Below are 19957 nucleotides of genomic sequence, written 5' to 3' on the forward strand. Positions count from 1 at the left end.
GTTTCTCCAGGTGGGTCGGGCTGAGCTACGTCCTGACCATGTGTTGTTCAGCTCGAGGCAGCTTTCTCTCTTTGCGACATCGTGACTGGCAAAGACGCGACGACAAGCGACCGACACTTTCCGACGACCCGCCAGTCGGACAGATGCAGCCGTACCCAACCCGAGACAGAAAACGGTCCTACCAGCGTGCTCTGATGATTGGAGTTTATTTGCGGTTGCGGTACCTACTAGTCAGCAACCGGTTCGTGGTTCTCACGGACGTCCATCTCTTACCGGATAACAGACCCGACACCCCCCATCACATAATCTGGCACAAACGGAAGTTATCCTTAAAGAATTGAATGATGCGAACCTGCATGTCGGGGACATGCATGGCTGGGTATAATTGTCAAAAATAGCAGCCGGGCCAACACATCATGAAGAGGACCGCAACCCGGGCAAGACGTTCGCGCCGGCTGAACGCCATCCGGGCCGCGCTCCCCCGTCTCCAAACGTTTCCGAGTCCTGTTTCTCAAGAAACCAAGAAAAAGTCCAAGGGCCACCCGCAGCCTCTATCCCCCTTTCCCAAGTGATAAAAACATTACGCTTCCTTTCCAGTGTTCTTCCAATGTAAAAAGTGCTTGTTTGATCATCCTTCCATTTACTGACGAAGGCGGCACAGAGGACGGCCACGCTCGAGCACGGCGGCGTTGCAGGTAAGCCTGTTGTCCTCGATGCAGGTGAGGCGCGTGCCACCTATACGGAGAAATATTAGTCAGCGGGTGGTCGTCGCGAGGCTAACGATCGACAACAAGACAAAAACTCACAGTTGTTGACACCGGCGGGCACGCAACGTCCGTTCTGGCCGTTGACGCGGCACACGTCCTGCTTGAGGGACGTGTTGGCAACGCAGCAAGCACCGTTGGGGACAGGGCCTGTGTCATTGGTCGGTTAGCGAGGACATCCTTTTTGGCCAGAGGTGATTCGTGATGAGAGTGGCGGAAAACGTACGGTTGGCGTTGGCGCCCTGGCGCTCCATGAGGCGGACCTCACGGCGCTCGACACCCTGCTCAGGGGTCTCCACGGTGGCGGCGGAGACAACGGCGACGAGGGCCAGGACCGAGGCAAGAGTGAACTTCATTTTGGCGGTAGGGAGGAAGAAAAGATGGAAGATCAAAAAAACGGTTGGAAGAGTGAAGATATTTTTGTCCGGCCGGCGGGCTTGAGAAGCGTAATGTGAAAAGTTGGGAAAGAGGAAGGGAAGAGGTCGTCGTCTGAAGATGCGAGCGTGGGGACAAAAGAGAGCAAGAGGTATCACCATCCAGGACGAAGGCGCACTTTATACTCGCCATGGAGGCATTCGACCTCTTCAGAAACCGGCAATCCGCGGAAGAGCCTCAACCTTGATCCTCGGCTCCGATCCGCCGTCACCTCCCATCTCCATCACAACCTCGCCTGTGATGTGCTAGCAAGGCCCCCTCGCCCTAGGGGGACCACAGTCCCAAACGAAAATAGGGGCCTGCCCAGAGGGGCGGGGCAGAAATTCCACCAAGGAGGATCTCACGAGCCTCATCCACCCGCCCTCGGCGCGCTTGCCGACGCTGTTGGCCACCCAGCACGAGCAGGGATGCATCGCCGTTGTTGACCGACTCCCAGGGGGCTCTCGAGGTTAAGCATACAATGAGCGGGCCCGGCCGAACCGACGTGATTGGATACCACGGGGTCAAGCGACCAATGTGGTGTGGGGTACCCCTTTTGGTTTGGGATCCTCCCCCGTCAGACGCCCTGAAACAGCTGGCATGAGACGCGAAAGGAGGCGTCGCAGTCGCCGCCGCGTCGGTTTGCTGACCCCACTGACAGAGAAGATGTGGAAGGTGAGGGAGATTCGTCCAATGTCATTGTGGTGATCGAACTGGGCTTCTCCCGCTCTCCTGGGACCGTTGGGGCGATCATTGACCATCTCCCGCCTCGTCAACCAAAGCCGGAGTCGTGGCGATCATGCCTGTGATGCGCACATGGGAGTGCCTGCCCGCCCGGCTCTGCATGCCTCACTTGAAGATTGCCTATTCGAAAGAGTGGTAGGGGCGATGGAGGTGGCGACGGTCTGCATCCATGCGCTTTTAGCACATTTTCTGAGGGCTTTTTGGAAAAGTTTTACATATAGGTACACCTAGCCATGTGTTTTACTCCTTTTTTTCTTACTTTTTGGTATGAGGTCATGGGCGCGAGTATGCTATCCGCACAACCAGGGGTTCTTTTTCTCACGGCCATGCCCGTCTTTATGATACCGCCTCGTAACGCTGGAAAGCCGTGCCCAGTGTTGATATTCTTTCACTTGGGCGTCGGCCCGCACGGCTTTTGAGGACGAAGGCTGCCCAGGCCGAAGGGATCACTTCGTCGAACCAGTGATTCTTTTGAAAATATTCGTCACGCCAAATGGCCGTGTCCTCGGTTTCCATTGCCTGCCAGGAAATCCTGACCCATGCCACGATTCATGCCCCTGCCAAGGGTCACTGACAAGCTGGAACGGCTGCGCCAAGGTCGATTGCCGCGGGGGATCGGAGATGTCTACTGCAACCACTCCCCCTGGTCGTTGCCGAAGGCGGTTGTGCCCGAAAGGGAATTCATGAGAGATTGGCTGAAACCAACCTTCCTTTGACCATCGTGCCATGACGGAATACGCGGCCTGGAGGCCGCGGGCGTCTGAGCTGTCGCACCACCAAAGATAGGCTTTTGTGAGGGCCAGGATTCTCAACAAGAGATCAACTCCTCCTTTTCGTGTCAATCTCTTGCTTGAAGTACTCGTCGCAGTCGCCAAGGCCAAACACAAGGCACATGCACTCCTCATAGGCGGGGCAGCTGTGCACAAAGGGAAAAAAAGGCGACATGTCAGCGGACGCATTGTAAAGGAGAGACCAAAGACACAATTTCCATCTTTTAGCCAATTGGGGAACAAAACTTGCTATTCGGCCTTTTCCCCTAGCCAGATCGCCCAAGTATACTCCATCAGCCTCCCGCTGGCCATGCTATCAAGCGGCGTGTGCAGCAGCCAGTCGCGCAGCCGAGCCCACCACTCGCGCGGGCGCGCGCGGATCGCGGCGCGGCTGGCCGCAAACTGGGCGCAGCAGGGGGCGGCCAGCCTCCTGGGTACCTCTTCACCCCTACTGCCAAGGAACTCGGCGAGCAGGGTCGCGAGCATGCCCTCCCTGGAGGCGCCCGGCGCGCCGAAGCGGGCGAGCGGGACCGCGCGCCCGGGGACGCCCGGGACCGTCATGACGTTCTCGCACCCGGGCAGGCAGCGGGCGCTGGCGAAGCCGACGGCGGCGACGTGCGCGGCGCGCAGGCCGCGCACCTGGGCGGCCGCGTCGTGGCCGCCCTGGTGCCAGGCGCGGTGGTGGCCGTGGCGGAAGAAGACGACGTCGGGGAGGTCGTCGTAGTGCGCGACGATGTAGGTTAGGTAGACCATGGCCTCGTTGCCCTTGTTGGCGGGCACGGCGAGGCCAGGGGAGAGGGGCGCGTCGACGACGTAGTGGAAGACGTCCCAGCCGCCGCCGCCGCCGCCCTCCCGTCTCGGTATCGAGGCCAGCCAGGAGGTGTTGTCCTTGCTGGTGGAGGCGACCACGAGCGCTTTCGTCAGTTGTGGTGGAGATGGTGACGGCTTGGTTGTGGTGTGCAGAAAGGCACGCGCGATCACGGATAGGAGTGTAGCGAAGAGAAGAGGGCGCGCAAGGAACGAGACTGCGCGCCGCACGCGGCGGAAATGGAGAGTGCCCATTGCCCCGTGGTGTGCCGGTACCTTGGAAATATTATAGTGAGGAAGCTACTCCTCTCAACCATTTTCATCGGGTGTGGTTCTGCAAAAGAAATGCAAAAGATGGGTGTTATAAATGCTTAGAGCATTGCTGCTCACCCATTTAGCCGTTGGGCACTTGGCTAAGACCCTCTGTCGCAACTCCTGGGATCCGGTCGATCTCCGGCAGCTCGTAGGAGTCTTCTGTTGCCACATTCGTATCTTTGTCGTTCGTCAGTCATTGCATAATACTATTCAGATTCGTTACGAATACCTGCTCACCTAACCTGGCTTTCGTGGTAAAACTATTGGCCATTACAATACAAGTTGAATGTGGTTGTAATGACCAGTGACCCCCTTGCCTCAAACAATGTGAGGACAATCTAAAGAGTTTTTCCTTCCTTTCGGCCGTATTGCCCAGGTCATATATCTTCCGGGGCATTCCTCTTTACCGCCAGCTTCAGCTCTAAAACGCACACACAAACAGACACACCAGCAAACTATATATCGTACCAGCGTTATAAACCACCTCAACACAAAGCCATATCATCCATTATGGGAGCCTATCTTTCCTATTGCCGTCGGATATCTACTCCCCCTTTGCCATGCACAGTCCACATGGGCCTTGCTGATGCGCCCTCGACGCTCGACCCAACATGCGCGGAAGTCTGGAACTATGCCGACTACGACGCCCAAGACAGGAGGAACAAGGTATGTGCCTCTTTGTAGATATATATATACCTCCAGCATCCCCGCTCCTCTTGCTCTACGGCAAGCTCCGGTTCCTTTTGCACATCCTACCCACATATACAGGTGCCTGACACTATGATATCCTCCAGGCTTGCTTCGAAGTCCGTCGACTCTTTCTGCACGCCGGCATCTCCTTGCACCACCGCGATTGTTGTCGATACATCCTGATCCACACGTACTCGGACTGGGTTTCGACAGCGGGCCAAGCGATGACTTTGTGGTTAAGGATCCTCGACGACCAGAGCTCGGCCGAGAAGGGCACTCGCTTAATGAGCGAGGCACCGGATGTAAGCAGTGTAACACGATGATCAATCCCTATCCAGGTAGCTTGCTGACCGAAACCATCCAAATAGATCGTGTTTGATGCCAAGATTTGGGGCCGAATGTTGAAGGCGTAGTATGCCTCGGCAGACTACCAAATCGAGCAGACCAGATACCAGGCCGAAGTAGCGGAACTGGAGGCAATGTTTGCACGAGAGATTGCCTCGCTACACTCTAGGGATGGTTCGGTTGCCGGACTAGAGGAGGCAACGAATGCCGTGGATGGAGGTGCAGTGGATGGCGCTGGGGCTTCGCAGAACTAAGCGAGGGCAGCCCAGGCAATGGATGGCAGATTTGGCAGCTATGGCGAGTCCTGGAAAGAACTCAGAGGTGGTCGAGATGGTAACAACCTGGGTGTAATTACAATAATTCTTTGCCTACGCTTTCGATTGGTATCCAATTCACTATCTTCGGCATGGCCTGTCTGCTTGGGCAGAATTCTTTGGTGATTCGACGTGGTGTGGTTTTGCCAAGCCACCCGCAGCCTCGAAGTCATGGTGGCACGGGCCAAATGGTACGTGGTACCGAGCCGAACAAGATTCGTCCCGCCTCGAGCGCTTCGATGCGAACTCTGGCCCAGGCACCAGCAACGCTCCAAATCGGCCTTTCTCATTCCGGCCGCACAACCGATTTGCGAAAATGGGAATAATTCGCAAGACCTTGCTCGTCGGCACCCTGACGGCGGCCACTGCGGTGGGCTACCTGAACTCCAGCACCGTCGTTGTCCAGCCACTGCCGCCACGCGACCCTTTGTTCTCGAGCAAGTTGTGGAAGCGCAGCAACCCCAACAAGAACCAGGCAACCCAGGACATCTGCCTCAAGCACATCCCCCTCGACGACATCCGACCCGAGCTCCTCGAGCGCGAGGGCGACCTCGTCCTCGAGTTCTGCCGTGGCGTCTGGTCCAGCCTCGGTTAGTTATGCCCAAGCCTAGCTAGGCATCACGCCACCCCCGCACGTCCTGCCCGCGCCGACATCTCTAACACTCCCTATCCCAACCAATCCAGGCTACGAGGTGCAGCGCCGCTATCTGGAGCGCAAGTACTCCAACGAGTCGACGGCCACGGACCTGTGGTCGCGCGAGCAGCTGGCCGAGTCCGACTACGAACCCGGCACGGTCATCACGGACCACTTCGAGGTGGTGGAGAGGACGCCGACGTCCATCACGGTGCGCTGCGGCGACTCGCCCCGCAACTCGGGCCCGCGCGAGTCGGACGGCCTCTTCACCTTCTCGGCCCGCATCGACCACGACAGGGGCCTGGCCGAGCTCGGCCTGAGGAGCGCCTTCTTCAACAGCGCGCGCAGGCTCGAGGGCCCAGACACCGGGCCGGGCATGGGGCGCTTCATGTTCGAGCTGCACATGCTGTACTCGAGGCTGTGGATGGCCGCTGGCCACAGGAGGGTGCTGAGGTGATCCGAGCCCTTTGCTCCCGTTGTGCTTCTCGTCTCGAAAGGGAAGCCGTCGCGGTGCACAGAGATCGAACCGTTGGTGCAATCCCGTATTACATAGGTACTTTGCGTCTTATCTCCCGTCACATCAGATGCCCCCCTTGTCCTAGTCTCAACTCCATCTGCAGAGCGAGTTGGCACACGTTCACGCCTCCTCCTCGTCCCGGCTCCACTGGGGACCGAGAGGGGCTGAACTCTGATTGCCGCCAAGTGATAGTGCCGCAGACCCCCATAGTGAGATAGATGCTTGTGCAGGGTGAGGGGTACATCGGCAGTGGCGCGCTACTGGCGGGGTCTTCCCGACCTCGTTGGTCCACAGGCTGGCCGGGAGGATGGGATATGTCAAAGCGGCAGGCTGCTGTCCATCCCACCCTTGACGAAAGCGAATCTGGCGCGATCAGAACAGACCAAAGTCAGGGTCCTGTTCCCCGGGAGGCAGGCAAATTGGAACGATCGTCCAAAGCTGACACACCTCCGTTTATCCATGCATTTTTATCCGTGATGCGAGGACAGAGCCCAGGGCTGCACATACGTCATTGCGTGCTTCCGTCGACGGGTGCTGCACATTCCCGGCCTCGCTCGCGCCCAACCCCCTTCAGCGGATGTCTGCTCATAAGTGGTCCCCGCATGCAAAGCCAAGATAGTGACGCCAGTGGGCGGATCAGTGGGACCGATTCCCGCTCCCCTCCCCGACCCCGATTCTCCATCATTGATCACACGTAGCCACACCTGCGCCGATATATATTCATATCTAGATTGACGGCGTCCGCCAACCCCTTGTTTGTGGTTTTGTACCTCGGGCGGCAGTCTTGCTCTGAAGCCACACCACACGGGCCAACTCGATACGCTTCCACCAACACCATAAGTCAGCAATGGCCGGTCACGGCGATTCCAACCAGGGGGCCGCTGCTGCCAGGGCCCCCGGGGCGACGCAGCTAAAGGGAGCCGTGAACGGAGCGCCGGCTGCTGCCGCCGCCCCTCCCCCGTACCAGGCCCACCCCCTCGGGCCGCTCTCGGGCGACGAGATCAGCCGCTCCTCGTCGTTGATTCGCGCGGCATGGCCCGAAGGGACCAAGTTCCAGTTTAAGGTGATCACTCTGCTTGAGCCGGCCAAGGCCCAGCTCATCCCTTATCTCGACGCCGAGAGAAAAGGCCAATCGCCGTCCAGAATCGACCGCCGCAGCTTCGTGGTGTACTACATCCGGAACACTGTCAGTCGCCGGCCCTATCGCTTTCCAGAGCATGCCCCGCTGCTCCCGACAGGGCGTGTTGTTTCGATCACGTCGGGTGTCACACTGACACGGCCAAAACCGCCCCGAACAGCACAAACTCCACGAGGCAGTCGTGAACCTCAGCCAGAGCCTGGTCGAGAGCAACGTGCTACTTGGCCCCAACCAGCACGCCAACGGAGACGGCGAAGAGTTGACCGCCATTGAGGAATCCATCTTCAAAAATGCCGAGCTCCAAGCTGAGATTGCCAAGCTGAAGCTCCCCGAGGGGACTGTGCTTACGGCTGACCCCTGGATCTACGGTTCGTCCTCTGCCCTCATCAATTCCCCAGCGCGCCGGCACCCTCCGGGCGGCAAGACCGCGGCCTCTTACCAGCAGTCGTCACAGGCTCGGACGGCGTCAACGAGGGCAACTTCAGCGACGAGAAGCGCCTGTTCCAGGTGTTCCTGTACATGCGGGACCCCAAGAACCCGTCGCAGGAGGATGGTTGCCACTACGCCTTCCCGCTCCCCATCTCGCCCGTCGTCGACCCGACGACGCTCGAGGTCGTGCGCATCGACATCCTGCCGACAGGCCTCGACGAGAAGGTCAAGCCCCTGGAGCCCTGGGCGCCGGTGCCGCCCAACGAGTACGTCCCCGAGGCCCAGCCGTCGATGCGCTCGGACCTAAAGCCCCTGCGCGTGGTCCAGCCCGAGGGCGCCTCCTTCCGGGTGTCCAACTTCTCCGAGGCCGGCCGCCAGGTCTCGTGGCAGAAGTGGGACCTCAAGGTCGGCTTCAACCAGCGCGAGGGCATGGTCCTCTACGACGTGCACTACGACGGCCGCCCCCTCTTCTACCGACTCAGCCTCAGCGACATGTGCATCCCCTACGCCGACCCGCGCCACCCGTTCCACAAGAAGGCCGCCTTCGACCTCGGCGACGTTGGCGCCGGCATAATGGCCAACAACCTGGCCCTGGGCTGCGACTGCCTCGGATCCATCTACTACATCTCGGGCGTCCTGAACGACAGCGAAGGCCAGCCGGTCGCTTATCCGAATGTGATTTGCGTCCATGAACAGGACGGTGGCTTGCTATGGAAGCACACAAACGTATGTGTTTTGCCAGTATTCTCTGATAATTTTCCTCTTTGGGACGGAAAAGCGTTTCATGGCTAACCATATTTTTGCTTCGATAGTACCGCACCAACCGAGCGTGCGTAACAAGGGCAAGAGAGTTGGTTTTGCAAACAGTTCTCACTGTGTCAAACTACGAATATATCCTTGCCTGGATCTTCAACCAGGTACGTCGCCATCCCCAACTACCCGGGCATGCGTATCCCTCCCGCTAACATGACCATCATAGGCGGGTGATATAACGTACGAGGTGAGGGCAACGGGCATTTTATCGACCCAACCTGTCGACCTCGACCTCACAACCACGCCGCACCCCTACGGCACCGTGGTGCACCCGGGGGTGCTGGCGGCGCACCACCAGCACTTCTTCAGTCTACGCGTGGATCCCATGGTGGCGGGCCACGGCAACACGGTCGTGTACGACGAGACGGTGCCGCTGCCGCGCGACGCCGTCGCCAACCCGCACGGCGTGGGCTACACGGTGCAGAGCAGGACCGTCGAGACGTCGGGCGGGTTCGACCTGGACGCGTCGCGCGGGCGCGTGTTCCGCATCGCCAACGAGGCGGTCCGCAACCCCGTCAACGGCCACGCGGCCTCGTACAAGATCCAGGTGCCGCCCATGCAGCCCATCCTGGCCGACGCCGACAGCTTCCACCGGCGGCGGGCCGAGTTCGCCGACCGGCCCCTCTACGTCACGCGCTACGCCGAGGGCGAGCTGTACGCCGGCGGGCTCTACACGAACCAGAGCCGCGGCGGGACGGGCGTGCGCGCCTGGGCGGATCGCGGGGACCCGCTCGCCGCCGGCGACGCCGTGGTCTGGGTGCAGTTTGGGCTCCAGCACGTGCCGCGCGTCGAGGACTTCCCCGTCATGCCGTGCGAGGTGCTGCGCGTGTCGCTAAGGCCCGTCAACTTTTTTGATAGGAACCCGGCGCTCGACGTGCCGCCCAGCACGCAGGACTTCAACCGCAGCGTCGCGCTCAACAGCGGGGCCGCCGCGGACGCTAAGCAGGGCGGCTCGGACAAGATGCTCGGCGGCCATGGCGGCCAGCTCAGCGGGTGTTGCGCGACCCACGGAGCTGCATGAACCGGGCTTTTTATTCTGTGGCTGTTGGCTCCTGTTGTGTGATGTGGACGGTCTTGGACGCTCCCTAGCGACGTCGAACCATTCAACTGTGACAAGCCTAGACCCTAGTCATGCTGTCGACTGCATGGTAGTTATCTTGTTTTTTGTTCTGCGGGACTGGGTATACCGTTGGTAGCCGGGCCGCCGTCCCAGCATGCTTTTAAGGCGATGGCCTCTTTGTTTGTAGCGTTGCGATGCAGAGCGACATGCCACCTGGGCTGCCTTATCAAAGAATCACTCAACCAAACATGCGAGACTACCACAGGGACGAGGAACGTGCATACTATTGACTGATTTCCTTTGGGACGAGCCAGCTCGGCGTGCTGTTCAACCCCTGTAAAGCAGTGCAGCTCGCCCGCCAGCTAATTTGCTGCCCTCCTCTAGGCTGGTGGCCCGCATGCAGGCATCCGCCAAAGTCCTTTGCGGGCATGGCAGTTCGGGAACTCGGCACGGCATGTAATCACAAATTCCTGGGTCTCGTCAGCAACTTCCCTTATCTCTTCATCTCCCTCCTACTACCGCGATTGCTGATGCGGGGCTCAGAATTTCAACGTTGAAGAAGAACGGGGCCTGCCAAGCACCCCGGAGTGACTGTTGGTGCTGCAAGCCCTTTGAACGCCAAAGAAAAAAAAGCTTGTGGGTCGTGATACCCACCTCGACCGGCGCCTGATTGGAGCGCGATAGGCGAAAGGGCGGGTGCTGATGCGACGCCGATGGCGGCCGGGGCCCACAGCTCGTGTGCCAGCCACTCAAGGCGCGCTGCACGCTTCAGCTTTGAGCCGCCCCACATTGGGCGCTTTTTGCAGGGGCTTCCAGGCCATTGATCGTCCCAACCCTCGCCCGATAGACGCTCCCCCCCTGCCGCCGCCTGCGCTTCTGATTGCTGGCCTGCCCTCCGTTTTCGACATCCCTGTCTTCAGCCCTGTCGCACTAGGAGCACACTATCAGGACGGGTGGACGGGTTGGGGCACAATCCAGTGTCACTTTCAGCTGTTGGGACTTGGTCTCCTTCCTCCCCCCCACCCCGCCTATGGCGCTGGTCTCGTGTGATGCTTGGATGGCTCAGCTCGTCATTAGCACAAGCCCACTGGCGCACTAGCCCACCCCTTCACCGTTTTCTCTCTTCCTGCCTCCGATCCAGCTGCGGATACGCCATGCCCCTGTCCTACCTGGGTCTCAGGCAGATGCCAAGCATGCTGGTAGCTGCCGGTGTTGGGGGCGGTGGCTGGCTGGCGACTGCTTAAATCTCCTCGCATCCCGCTTCACCCAGCTGGGAGCAACAAGACTCGCCAGCTGCACGCTTTGCGTCCAGTCTCTCCAACACCCCGCTGTGGCAGTCCATCCCATAATCACCATGAGGAACTACTCTATCCAGGTACCGGGGTACCATTATACCGGTATCGACGGCTGGCCAGCAATCGAGCAGATGCAATGGAACAGGTCCTGCCGGGCTTATGGCGAGTTCTTTGCCGCACTGATGCAACCCAACCGTTTCGACAAAACGTCGTCCGCGGGCTTTAGTCTTCCCTTGGGTATCACCTGGATGATAGAGTCCTTTCCCAAGGACTGGGACTTGATTGCGAATGTCATCCCCGACGTCGACCCCAACGTGAGGTACACGGACGAGCAGTTCAAAGACCTGCGGGTACACAAGTTGCTGGTGCAGTCCGGCAGGTATTTGAGCGAGGTTATGGCCGACAAGTCCCTTAGCGACTTCTTCATCGTCCAAGTGTTCAACACTTCTTACACTTGCCAGCCCGAGTCGTGCATGGCTCTCGCGTTGGGCGCAAATCCAGACATGACGGGAATAGGGGTAAGTCCAGCGGGACACACGCCGATGGCCGCCAGCTTCCCTCTATCCCCCCCTCTCGCCCGTCCATGCTGACGGCCAAGACACGCAGATCATGATTTCATACTACATCGAGGCCGGCCTTGCCACCCTGTTTTTAATCTTCTTTACCGTCCAAAGGTTCAAGCAATGGGCCAAGAAGAAAGCCATCCGCGCCGGCAAGCCCCATCGGGCAGAGACTTTCTCCAAACCTGTTGCGCGGCGCGTCATGGATGCCTTCCGTGGCACACTCGAGAGCTTCCTCCTGGCCGCCATCCTGCTCGCCGTCGCCATGCTTGTTGCAGGCATCTTCGTCATCGCCGAGAACATCGAGGACCGATACAAGGGCGCCGACGAGCACGAAATGATCAACGGCGCGTCCTACTACGACGTTCCCCTGTCGGTCCTCGCCTGCGCATTTGCCGTCTTCCCCGTCCTTGCCGCGTACTCGGTCCTGCGCCACCCCGGCCAGGGCGAGTCCGGCGCCCACAAAAAGTGGTTGACTCGCGCCTGTCTCATTGTCATCTGGCTCCTTGGGATCGCCGTGGTGTACATGGCCCCCTTGGGCGACCCCGACTTCAACCCAACCCCCAAAGAAGACCAGGCGAACAGAGAGGCGATGGAGCGGAGCGGACTGAAGGATGACCTCTGGTCCTGGTGCGACCATCGAGGAGGTAATGCTTACCGCAACGCCCTGAAGGCAGCCATGGGCCTGGTGGTGGCCGCTCCCCTGGTTTGGAGTCTCCTCTTCCTTTTCCTGCATACGGGCTTCCTCATCCCGGGCATTGCCGGCTCGAAAAAGCTCCGCATCTGGCTGCCGTGGTGCCGTCTGGCAATGGGATGGATCTGCCTTGCCTTTACCTGGGGCGTGCTCGCATATCTGCAATGGCTGCGACAAAAGCTCCGAGACGCGACCGGGAGGCTCGGCGATGACGGCAAATGGGGGTTTGGCCAGATCCTGGCGTTATCCGTCTGGGTCCCTGTTGTCTTTGAGTTCATCTACATCCTCCTTTGTAAGTGGCACCGGATCTTGGCCCTTTCGACCCCACCATTCAGATGCTGTACCAAACGGCTTGTGGACAGCCCAAAGTCCATGTGTATGCTGACCCAACGTTTCTCGCTTTGTAGGGGGACTGCAGGACAGTCTTTCCGGGTCTCTGCCCCCGGAGTATAAGGCCGTCCTCCGCATGGACCACCCCAGCCCCGAACCGCAAAACACACATGGGGGCTTTGGCTACGTCGGCGCCGGCCAGAACATGGACACAGAGCACAAGCCACACGGCGGGAGCGATGGCGGACTGCACATGTCGTCAAAGAACCTCCCAGGCGGCTACACCAGCGTCGTCTCGACCACGCCCGCCCTCGACAGCTTCTCCCCGCCTTCCACCATGTACGATCCCTACCAGGGCATCGCCCCGACGGCCGGCCGGCCGCAATCCTTCCAGGCGCCCGCGGCCACGGCCCAGCATGCATCGGGCCTGCAGAGCCCGCCGCAGACCCATGGCGCGTTCTATCCGCAGGACCCCATGCTGCCGACGTACTACCCGTCCCCACCGCCGGCCCAGTACCAGCAGGCGCCCCAGCCCGTGTCGCCGCCGCCGCAGATGACCCCGGAGCAGATGCAATATCTCCAAGCAGTAATGCAGCAGCAGCAGCCGCAGTTCAGGCATCCACCGCAGTAATGAGGGTGTTTTCTTTTCTTCCTGCTTAGCGTTCGGTCGGTGTCCAGGAGTCTTACTGTCCGGCCTATATTTAATTTCGTGGTCTCCGTCGTCTTCAGGTGGCTGCGCTTGTTCGCTCGCGTTATAGGCAATGGGCAAGCCCACGTGCAATAATAACTCGATGCTGATGTGGAGTTTCTGCTTCCCCTTGTTAACCTCGCTCACCCTTTGCATCAATGCTATTCGGATCTTACGACATGGCATAGTCCACGCACAATGAAGGCCTTGCTTATTAATTAGAGATATTCTTGACAAGACGTCGCAAGGGCTTTGATGTTACTGCACTGCATCACCACTAGCCAACGCATCATGATTTTTGTTGAGCCATGTGACAATATGCCAAGATGCCACCGCAGGGGGACGCCGTAAACACCACTTATGTCCCTAGGTGGTTTGCAGCGTAACGACTTTTGCACACAATCTGGATGACCGAACTCGCGTAATAGCTCACTCTCACATCGCGCGCCAATAATCAGAGCCAGGCTGTGCCCTTAATAATCAAAAATGAGCCAGAATTCGCTCAGAACATGTTAACAAGGAAGGAACGGTCCTCCAGCCCTCTCTGTCGCGCACTTACGCTCTGTAGGTGACCCAGATCAAGTGCTCTTTTCATCTCTTGACGCTGCACTCGCAAGTCGAGCTAATATAATTCGGTAGATTGCCATGCTTACGCCGGTGGCCGGTCTGAGTTCAACCTGTCATTAAAGCTGGCGGAAACCCAAACGACCCGTTTGGGGCGGGGGCCCATTTGGGTAATGGGTTTTTGGGTTTAGGTCCATCTGGGTAATGGGTCCAAAATTTGGGTAATTTTTAGGTCCAAACGAAAAAATTGGGTCCAAAACGTTATTACTTTTGTTATTACTTTTTTATTTTTTACGCTTAAAAATGATTATATATAAAAAAAAAAAGTAGCACGAGCCTTTTATTAATTTGGGTACCCATTGGGGACCCAAACTACCCAAAACCCAGAGTGCCAAGGACCCGTAAACGGGTCCCCGTTTGGGTTTTTGGGTCCAAGCCAGACCCAATACCCACGGGTCCAAACGGGGACCCATTTGTGGGTTTTCGCCAGCCTTACCTGCCATTCCTTGGCTGCATCTTCACCTAACCTGGAAATCGATCTCCGGGTAGTTTCTTAAACAAGCCACTTTTGTTAACACCAGCAAGTCCAGTTGCCATTGAGCATCGGAGTTCATGCTACTAGGACCTTATCTCGAGCTCCCAAAGTGCTGACATGGCCAGGTGTATCCATTTGAGATCCTCGTGCGCTAACGAAGTCTCTCTTTTGCCAGGCCGTCTGCGGTTCCCATGCGTGGATGTCTACGAGCCAGCTGTGAAACTATAGACTCGGGGTAAGTCCACGTATCACACGACTGAAGATATCTCGGGCACAGATCAGGACCTGACACAGCTGCGAAGCCATGCAGACCTCCCCCGTACAGCCTTTGACGAGTGAGGGACCGAAAAGAGTTCACTTCCGTGACCTTTTCCTTCTCTAAGCTAGCTACAGTCACTCACTAGAACAAATTGAACAACGAACCGGCCGCGTTTCAATGACGCTGTCCCACCATGCACCTAGTCTGTTGTGATGCTGCGACTACAGACCCTACACGTTCCCAGCAATCTTGCACCGGCCGATCCGGTCGCCCTCGGGATTCAGGCACACATCCTCAATCTTCCCCGTACCCTTGCAGTAGACGAGCACCTCCAACTTCCTGGGGCCGGCGTCCTCGCACACCCCCGGGATCTGGCGGCCCTCGAGCTTCGGCTTGGCGTCCACGGGAAGGCAGACGTAGAGCGTGCTCAGCCAGGCCTTGTCGGTGGAGTTTGCGGCCGCCACGGCCTGGCCACCGCTGTCCAGGCCGGAATGAGAGTGGACCTTGCCGGCGAGCCAGGCCTCCTTGACGGTCGTCTCATTGAAGCCTGGGGAGCATGCCGTAGGTTTTGGGGCCATGGTGAGCTGGAGGGGAGGGACTTTCCACCGACAGACATGGGAGAACAATGTGACCGGGGCGGGGAGTTCACGAACCTTGGTCCTCGAGGAGAATGTAGCCGCAGTATGTGGCGCCCGTGACGCAATGGGCGCCGTGGCCGCCCACGCCGGGAGCGTGCGTCGTGGAGTTGGTGGAGTTGGACTGCCCGCGGACGCCAAACGGATTCGAGACGGCGAGGAGGGGAAGCAAGGCCTGCGTCAGCTTGGACAGCATAGTGAATGGTTTATGAGTTGGACTGCACGGTGAGCTGCTCGGGGTATCTCGTTGATGTCCTGGTGGATATTATGCTTGGTACAGAGAGCAAAAAGAGGTGAGTCTAGCGACCATATATAGATCAGAAGACGAGCATATGGGCTATGATCTGTGTACGTGGTCGGAGCAACAGGCTTTGTTGGTGTTGCATGCCCAACAAAGAGCGTATGACAATGCTGGAAACCATTACGAAGCCTGTCGCTCTAGGGCGATACTCGGGCCAACCATCCGACTGCCGAACGAGCACCAGCAACCAGCAGGAGAAGGTGTAGCAGCTGCCTCGTTTCCCCTCGCGCCATCTAGCGATTCACGTTCTTTAACCTCTCCCCGTCCACCTCACCGAGTGTTCGGTACTGGGAGCCTACTGTCAAGTCAAGCCATATCTGGGGTAGATGGTATGACTTGGTGGCGCGTCGTGCAAGTAGAGCAAGTTCGGGACGCGTAGACGGCGAGTGGCCAGCGCACTCGGGAGTTGCATTTTTGTGGATGGTGTTGGCCGTGGGAGATGGGACACGACGAAGAGAGCAAGCTCACAGATGGAGGATGTACGTGTGGATGCTGTGTGATGCAATGCACCAGGCGGCCTTGATGGGTTCGAGTTCTATCTCGAGTGAGCCTACTCGGCACTTCCTGCCACTTTTCGTTGGTCAGAATCCATTGCGTGGTTTTTCTCGTTTTACCAGAGATTTGACTAGATGCGCCCTTCCTCAAACGGAACAATTGAGTAATACGCTCACTCGCCCACTTTGGCTCAACCCCACCACAGACTTCCAGACGTTAAGCTTGCACGGTTTGAAGTTTGTTCTGGCGACCACCCAATGAAGTAAAGCCGCAGGTGAGAGCACCGATCCAAGAAGCCACAGCAGGAGAGCCACGAGCCACGAGGACTACTCGTATCTCTATCTCAACCTCGCTCGAAAAAAAAAAACGAGACTTCTCACCCGGAAAGACCCACAATGGCATCGACCGAGGCAGCGTCGGCTTCGCCGGCCTCGCCGGTCATCAAGATCGGGACGCGGCGCTCGCCGCTGGCGCTCAGGCAGACGGAGCACCTGGTCGCGGAGCTGCAGAGGGCGCACCCGGGCCTCTCGTTCGAGGTGGTGGCCATCAAGACGCAGGGCGACAAGGACAAGGTGTCGCCGCTGCCTTCGATGGGCAAGGGCCTGTGGACCAACGAGCTCGAGGCCATGCTGGCGGCGGGCGAGGTGGACATGGTGCTGCACTGCCTCAAGGACATGCCCACCACCGTCCCGGCCGGCTTCGAGCTGGGCGTGATCATGGAGCGCGAGGACCCGCGCGACGTGGTCGTCATCCGGTCCGCCCTGGTCGCCGCAGCCGGCGCCCGCAGCCTGGCGGACCTGCCGGCCGGCAGCCTCGTGGGCACCAGCAGCCCGCGACGGTCGGCGCAACTGCGGCGGCGGCACCCGGCGCTGCGGTTCCGCGACTACCGCGGCAACATCGACACGCGCCTGTCCAAGCTCGACGCCGAGGGCGGCGAGTTCGACTGCATCATCCTGGCCGCGGCGGGCCTGCACCGCATGGGCCTGCACGGGCGCGTGTCGCAGTACCTCGACTCGGCGTCGGGCGTCCTGCACGCCGTCGGCCAGGGCGCGCTTGCCATCGAGGTGCGCGCCGGCGACGAGCGCGTGCTGGGGGTCGCGCGCGTCGTCGCGCACGAGGCCACGTCGGTCGCCTGCCACGCCGAGCGCGCCGTCATGCGCGCGCTCGAGGGCGGCTGCAGCGTCCCCGTCGGCGTCGAGACGTCGTGGGGCGGCGAGGGCGGGAAGCGGCTGAGGCTCAAGGCCACCGTCGTGAGCCTGGATGGCACCGAGGCCGTCGACGCCGACGACGAGGCCCTCGTCTCGACCGCTGAGGAGGCCGAGGCGTTTGGGAAGAAGGTCGCGCTGGACCTGGTGGCCAGGGGGGCGAGCAGGATCCTCGACGTCATCAACGAGACTCGACTGGCACCGCCGGTCAAGACGACTACTGCTGCATCTTGATTCGGGTCTTTGGTTTCTTTTTTCTCGCCCTGTATTTTTTCCTCACAGAAGCAGCTAGTCACACACTCTACTGAGAAAACAGGTACCTTCCCCCCAATTTACCTAGGTATCTGGTTTCACGCAGGGTAAAAAAAGAATGGCGCTGTTTCCATGGATTCATTCGGCCTTAACAGCCTCCCATTTGTCTATTTTACCTACTCTGCTACATTCCCCATTACCTCATGCAAGAGGCCCTTTCCACTTGCCGATCCAGGTTGAGCTATGGATTGTGTATGATTTGTGAGACCGATGTGCGCCACGATGACTGGAACCCCCAAAAGCCAAGACGCGAAAATTGAACCACTAGGAGACCCCGTCTCTCTGGGCCGACACACCCTAACGGCGTTGATTGTGCCTGCGCAACGTAATCCCGAGTAGCAGCGTACTCCCCTTAGTGCTCCTCGGTGGCGGTAAAGGCCTTGTACGCCTCGGCGTCCATAAGGCTGTCAAGGTCCTTGATGCCCTGCTCGTCGACCTCGACCTTTGCGACCCAGCCGCCGCCGTGCGAGTCGTCCTCGGGGACCTTGTTGATGGTGCCGGGGGCCTCCTCGAGCAGCTGGTTGACGTGGGTGACCTTGCAGCTCACGGGCGAGTTGATGTCGGCGGCCGACTTGACCGACTCGACGGCGCCCACCGTGTCGCCCTGCTGGACAGCCTTGCCGACCTCGGGCAGCTCGACGTAGACGACGTCGCCCAGCGCCTCGGCCGCGTACTCGGAGATGCCGATCACGCCCGTCTTCTTGTCCGCGCTGATGTCGATCCACTCGTGGTACTTGGTGTACCTCTTTATCGGGTCTGCGGGGGAGGGTTTTGGTGTTAGCACACAGGTGCGCGGGGCAGGCATCCAATGGCGCATCTAGGCTTTAGTCGTGGCGGGCAAGGAGGTATAGGGTGAAGTGAGCGCGGGAAAGCCGGGGGGGGGGGGGGGGGTCGACGTGACTTTGTGCCGTGGCGGAGAACCGGCGGATGGCGCCGAACCGTGCCGTCGCCAGGGCCGGAGCCGGGCGGGGGAGGATGGGGGCGACGGCGGGCCTGGCGGACCTCAGGCAGCGAGCAATTGAGGCCATTGTGGCGGTCGAGAGGGCGCTGGTACGGGGGAGGTGGAGGGTGCGTGGGGGAAGGGGAGAGAAACTAACTGCAAGCCCTTTGCTCGCAGGTCGGCCGGTTTTTGTCAAGATAATAAGGGAGCTATTCCGTCGAGTCGCAACAGCACGCCCGCCCGCCGTTCAATCCCGTCGGCCAACGGGCGCCGACGGATGGGCGGGCATGTGGGACAGCTGGCGTTGATAAGATAAGGTGCCCCCAGCTCCATCAGTCCTGGGCCGACAACCGGACCTGCCCGCTCAGGCCATTTTCCTGTGTTTGGAGAAGGCAGGCAATTGACGTTTGCTAAAAGTTGGTCATTCACTCGAGTTGAGCAAATCTACGCTGTTGCTGCTGCACCTATGGGCACTCGGTATAACAGCGAAGAACTGCCAGCATCACATTTACCAACCCGAGTTGAAAAGGGTTGAGCATCACATATCACATGGGCGCTCACTCTCACATTCTTCCTAGTCGCGAATCTCACCATGTATGACGCCACCGATCCACTTGGCAGTGAGGAGGCTCTTCTCCAACATGTGCTGCGCCTGATCAGATATCGGGGCTTAATGCATCTGAACGCTTACAGAGCGTTCGCTTGCTTCTAACCGCTTGACTATAATTGGCACCGAACACGCTCCCGTCCTCCTCGCTGCCCGTCATGCACAGCTTTTATTAGGCAGGAGGGGGTGAGCTGAGACGGGCTGGGAGCTGAGGATAGGTATCCATCCTTCTGGATTTTGCGCCCTTGGAGCGGACCAATCAGGCGCGACAGACGCTGCCCCGCGCCCCGCGCGTCGAGTATCTCCTTGACGTGATTTTGGACCTGGTACCGCCAGGCTCGACCTGTCTCGTGAAATGAAGTTGATGCAAGCCCTCCATACCGCCTCGACGGACTCAATGCGCTCCTTTTGCATAATCATGCAGGACTGTGGTATTGACCATGGTCCACGCGAGCGTGCAAAACCTGGCGAGCCTGTAAATGTACCAGCCGAATTGGAAGCCAGATGGTAGGCTATCGAGGTTGGCCTTCATGGCCTCCCTTCCCGATCGGTTGTCATCGCTAATCCATGTTCGCACCGAGAAGGCAGGCTTACCCTCCCATGTTCCCCTCCTCGGGGCCTGCCACTTTGTCTCTCAGGTGGGCTGAATCCCCAGACGGGCGCATCGGGGCGCGAGCAGATGCAGAGGAATTCGGGGGAACTCGGCTGCAGGTCAAATTCGTCATTCTTCATTCCCAGGAGCTTCTTGGCTAAGAAACACATGGAAGCGCTGGGGCTTGGGGG

The 19957-nt window shown here is 59.2% G+C and overlaps 9 protein-coding genes across 9 annotated transcripts; 5 read left to right on the top strand and 4 right to left on the bottom strand.

The window, feature by feature from the left end:
* Positions 1 to 4: 4 nt before the first annotated feature.
* Positions 5 to 1387, bottom strand: GGTG_06404 (hypothetical protein). The gene is made up of 3 exons (XM_009224221.1): positions 991 to 1387; positions 807 to 914; positions 5 to 735 (listed from the first exon to the last, which is right to left on the bottom strand). Exons 1-3 carry the CDS (start codon positions 1298 to 1300, stop codon positions 641 to 643), a joined length of 513 nt encoding a protein of 170 aa, XP_009222485.1. The 5' UTR covers positions 1301 to 1387; the 3' UTR covers positions 5 to 640.
* Positions 1388 to 2941: 1554 nt separating this feature from the next.
* Positions 2942 to 3754, bottom strand: GGTG_06405 (hypothetical protein; the record flags this gene model as incomplete). The annotated part of the gene is made up of 1 exon (XM_009224222.1): positions 2942 to 3754. One exon carries the CDS (start codon positions 3752 to 3754, stop codon positions 2942 to 2944), a length of 813 nt encoding a protein of 270 aa, XP_009222486.1.
* A 633-nt stretch (positions 3755 to 4387) lies between these two features.
* Positions 4388 to 4917, top strand: GGTG_06406 (hypothetical protein; the record flags this gene model as incomplete). Its single annotated transcript, XM_009224223.1, has 3 exons — positions 4388 to 4480; positions 4609 to 4806; positions 4873 to 4917. 3 exons carry the CDS (start codon positions 4388 to 4390, stop codon positions 4915 to 4917), a joined length of 336 nt encoding a protein of 111 aa, XP_009222487.1.
* Positions 4918 to 5479: 562 nt separating this feature from the next.
* On the top strand, positions 5480 to 6254 carry GGTG_06407 (hypothetical protein; the record flags this gene model as incomplete). Its single annotated transcript, XM_009224224.1, has 2 exons — positions 5480 to 5753; positions 5848 to 6254. The coding sequence occupies 2 exons, from the start codon at positions 5480 to 5482 to the stop codon at positions 6252 to 6254; spliced, it is 681 nt and encodes a 226-aa protein (XP_009222488.1).
* Positions 6255 to 7161: 907 nt separating this feature from the next.
* GGTG_06408 (copper amine oxidase 1) lies at positions 7162 to 9715 on the top strand (the record flags this gene model as incomplete). Its single annotated transcript, XM_009224225.1, has 5 exons — positions 7162 to 7500; positions 7613 to 7820; positions 7907 to 8607; positions 8694 to 8798; positions 8861 to 9715. The coding sequence occupies 5 exons, from the start codon at positions 7162 to 7164 to the stop codon at positions 9713 to 9715; spliced, it is 2208 nt and encodes a 735-aa protein (XP_009222489.1).
* An 882-nt stretch (positions 9716 to 10597) lies between these two features.
* Positions 10598 to 13626, top strand: GGTG_06409 (hypothetical protein). Its single transcript, XM_009224226.1, has 3 exons — positions 10598 to 11567; positions 11656 to 12595; positions 12711 to 13626. The coding sequence occupies exons 1-3, from the start codon at positions 11109 to 11111 to the stop codon at positions 13262 to 13264; spliced, it is 1953 nt and encodes a 650-aa protein (XP_009222490.1). The 5' UTR covers positions 10598 to 11108; the 3' UTR covers positions 13265 to 13626.
* Positions 13627 to 14865: 1239 nt separating this feature from the next.
* GGTG_06410 (hypothetical protein) lies at positions 14866 to 15642 on the bottom strand. The gene is made up of 2 exons (XM_009224227.1): positions 15333 to 15642; positions 14866 to 15226 (listed from the first exon to the last, which is right to left on the bottom strand). The coding sequence occupies exons 1-2, from the start codon at positions 15508 to 15510 to the stop codon at positions 14910 to 14912; spliced, it is 495 nt and encodes a 164-aa protein (XP_009222491.1). The 5' UTR covers positions 15511 to 15642; the 3' UTR covers positions 14866 to 14909.
* Positions 15643 to 16239: 597 nt separating this feature from the next.
* GGTG_06411 (hypothetical protein) lies at positions 16240 to 17797 on the top strand. Its single transcript, XM_009224228.1, has one exon. The coding sequence runs from the start codon at positions 16506 to 16508 to the stop codon at positions 17547 to 17549; it is 1044 nt and encodes a 347-aa protein (XP_009222492.1). The 5' UTR covers positions 16240 to 16505; the 3' UTR covers positions 17550 to 17797.
* Positions 17687 to 18845, bottom strand: GGTG_06412 (glycine cleavage system H protein). The gene is made up of 2 exons (XM_009224229.1): positions 18529 to 18845; positions 17687 to 18383 (listed from the first exon to the last, which is right to left on the bottom strand). Exons 1-2 carry the CDS (start codon positions 18653 to 18655, stop codon positions 17980 to 17982), a joined length of 531 nt encoding a protein of 176 aa, XP_009222493.1. The 5' UTR covers positions 18656 to 18845; the 3' UTR covers positions 17687 to 17979.
* Between the last annotated feature and the right edge of the window lie 1112 nt (positions 18846 to 19957).

The sequence above is a fragment of the Gaeumannomyces tritici genome (assembly GCF_000145635.1).
Source record: "Gaeumannomyces tritici R3-111a-1 unplaced genomic scaffold supercont2.3, whole genome shotgun sequence".
Taxonomy (NCBI): domain Eukaryota; kingdom Fungi; phylum Ascomycota; class Sordariomycetes; order Magnaporthales; family Magnaporthaceae; genus Gaeumannomyces; species Gaeumannomyces tritici.

What these genes read in the sequence shown, in the direction of transcription:
- GGTG_06404 (XM_009224221.1), bottom strand. Translation starts at nt 1,300, where the DNA reads ATGGTGATACCTCTTGCTCTCTTTTGTCCCCACGCTCGCATCTTCAGA. An exon ending in CCAGGGCGCCAACGCCAACC is followed by an intron (nt 915 to 990) that starts GTACGTTTTCCG and finishes CCAATGACACAG; the next exon opens with GCCCTGTCCCCAACGGTGCT. An exon ending in GCCCGCCGGTGTCAACAACT is followed by an intron (nt 736 to 806) that starts GTGAGTTTTTGT and finishes TTCTCCGTATAG; the next exon opens with GTGGCACGCGCCTCACCTGC.
- GGTG_06409 (XM_009224226.1), top strand. Translation starts at nt 11,109, where the DNA reads ATGAGGAACTACTCTATCCAGGTACCGGGGTACCATTATACCGGTATC. An exon ending in CAGACATGACGGGAATAGGG is followed by an intron (nt 11,568 to 11,655) that starts GTAAGTCCAGCG and finishes CAAGACACGCAG; the next exon opens with ATCATGATTTCATACTACAT. An exon ending in GTTCATCTACATCCTCCTTT is followed by an intron (nt 12,596 to 12,710) that starts GTAAGTGGCACC and finishes CTCGCTTTGTAG; the next exon opens with GGGGACTGCAGGACAGTCTT.
- GGTG_06410 (XM_009224227.1), bottom strand. Translation starts at nt 15,510, where the DNA reads ATGCTGTCCAAGCTGACGCAGGCCTTGCTTCCCCTCCTCGCCGTCTCG. An exon ending in CATTCTCCTCGAGGACCAAG is followed by an intron (nt 15,227 to 15,332) that starts GTTCGTGAACTC and finishes CATGCTCCCCAG; the next exon opens with GCTTCAATGAGACGACCGTC.
- GGTG_06411 (XM_009224228.1), top strand. Translation starts at nt 16,506, where the DNA reads ATGGCATCGACCGAGGCAGCGTCGGCTTCGCCGGCCTCGCCGGTCATC.
- GGTG_06412 (XM_009224229.1), bottom strand. Translation starts at nt 18,655, where the DNA reads ATGGCCTCAATTGCTCGCTGCCTGAGGTCCGCCAGGCCCGCCGTCGCC. An exon ending in GTTCTCCGCCACGGCACAAA is followed by an intron (nt 18,384 to 18,528) that starts GTCACGTCGACC and finishes CCTCCCCCGCAG; the next exon opens with ACCCGATAAAGAGGTACACC.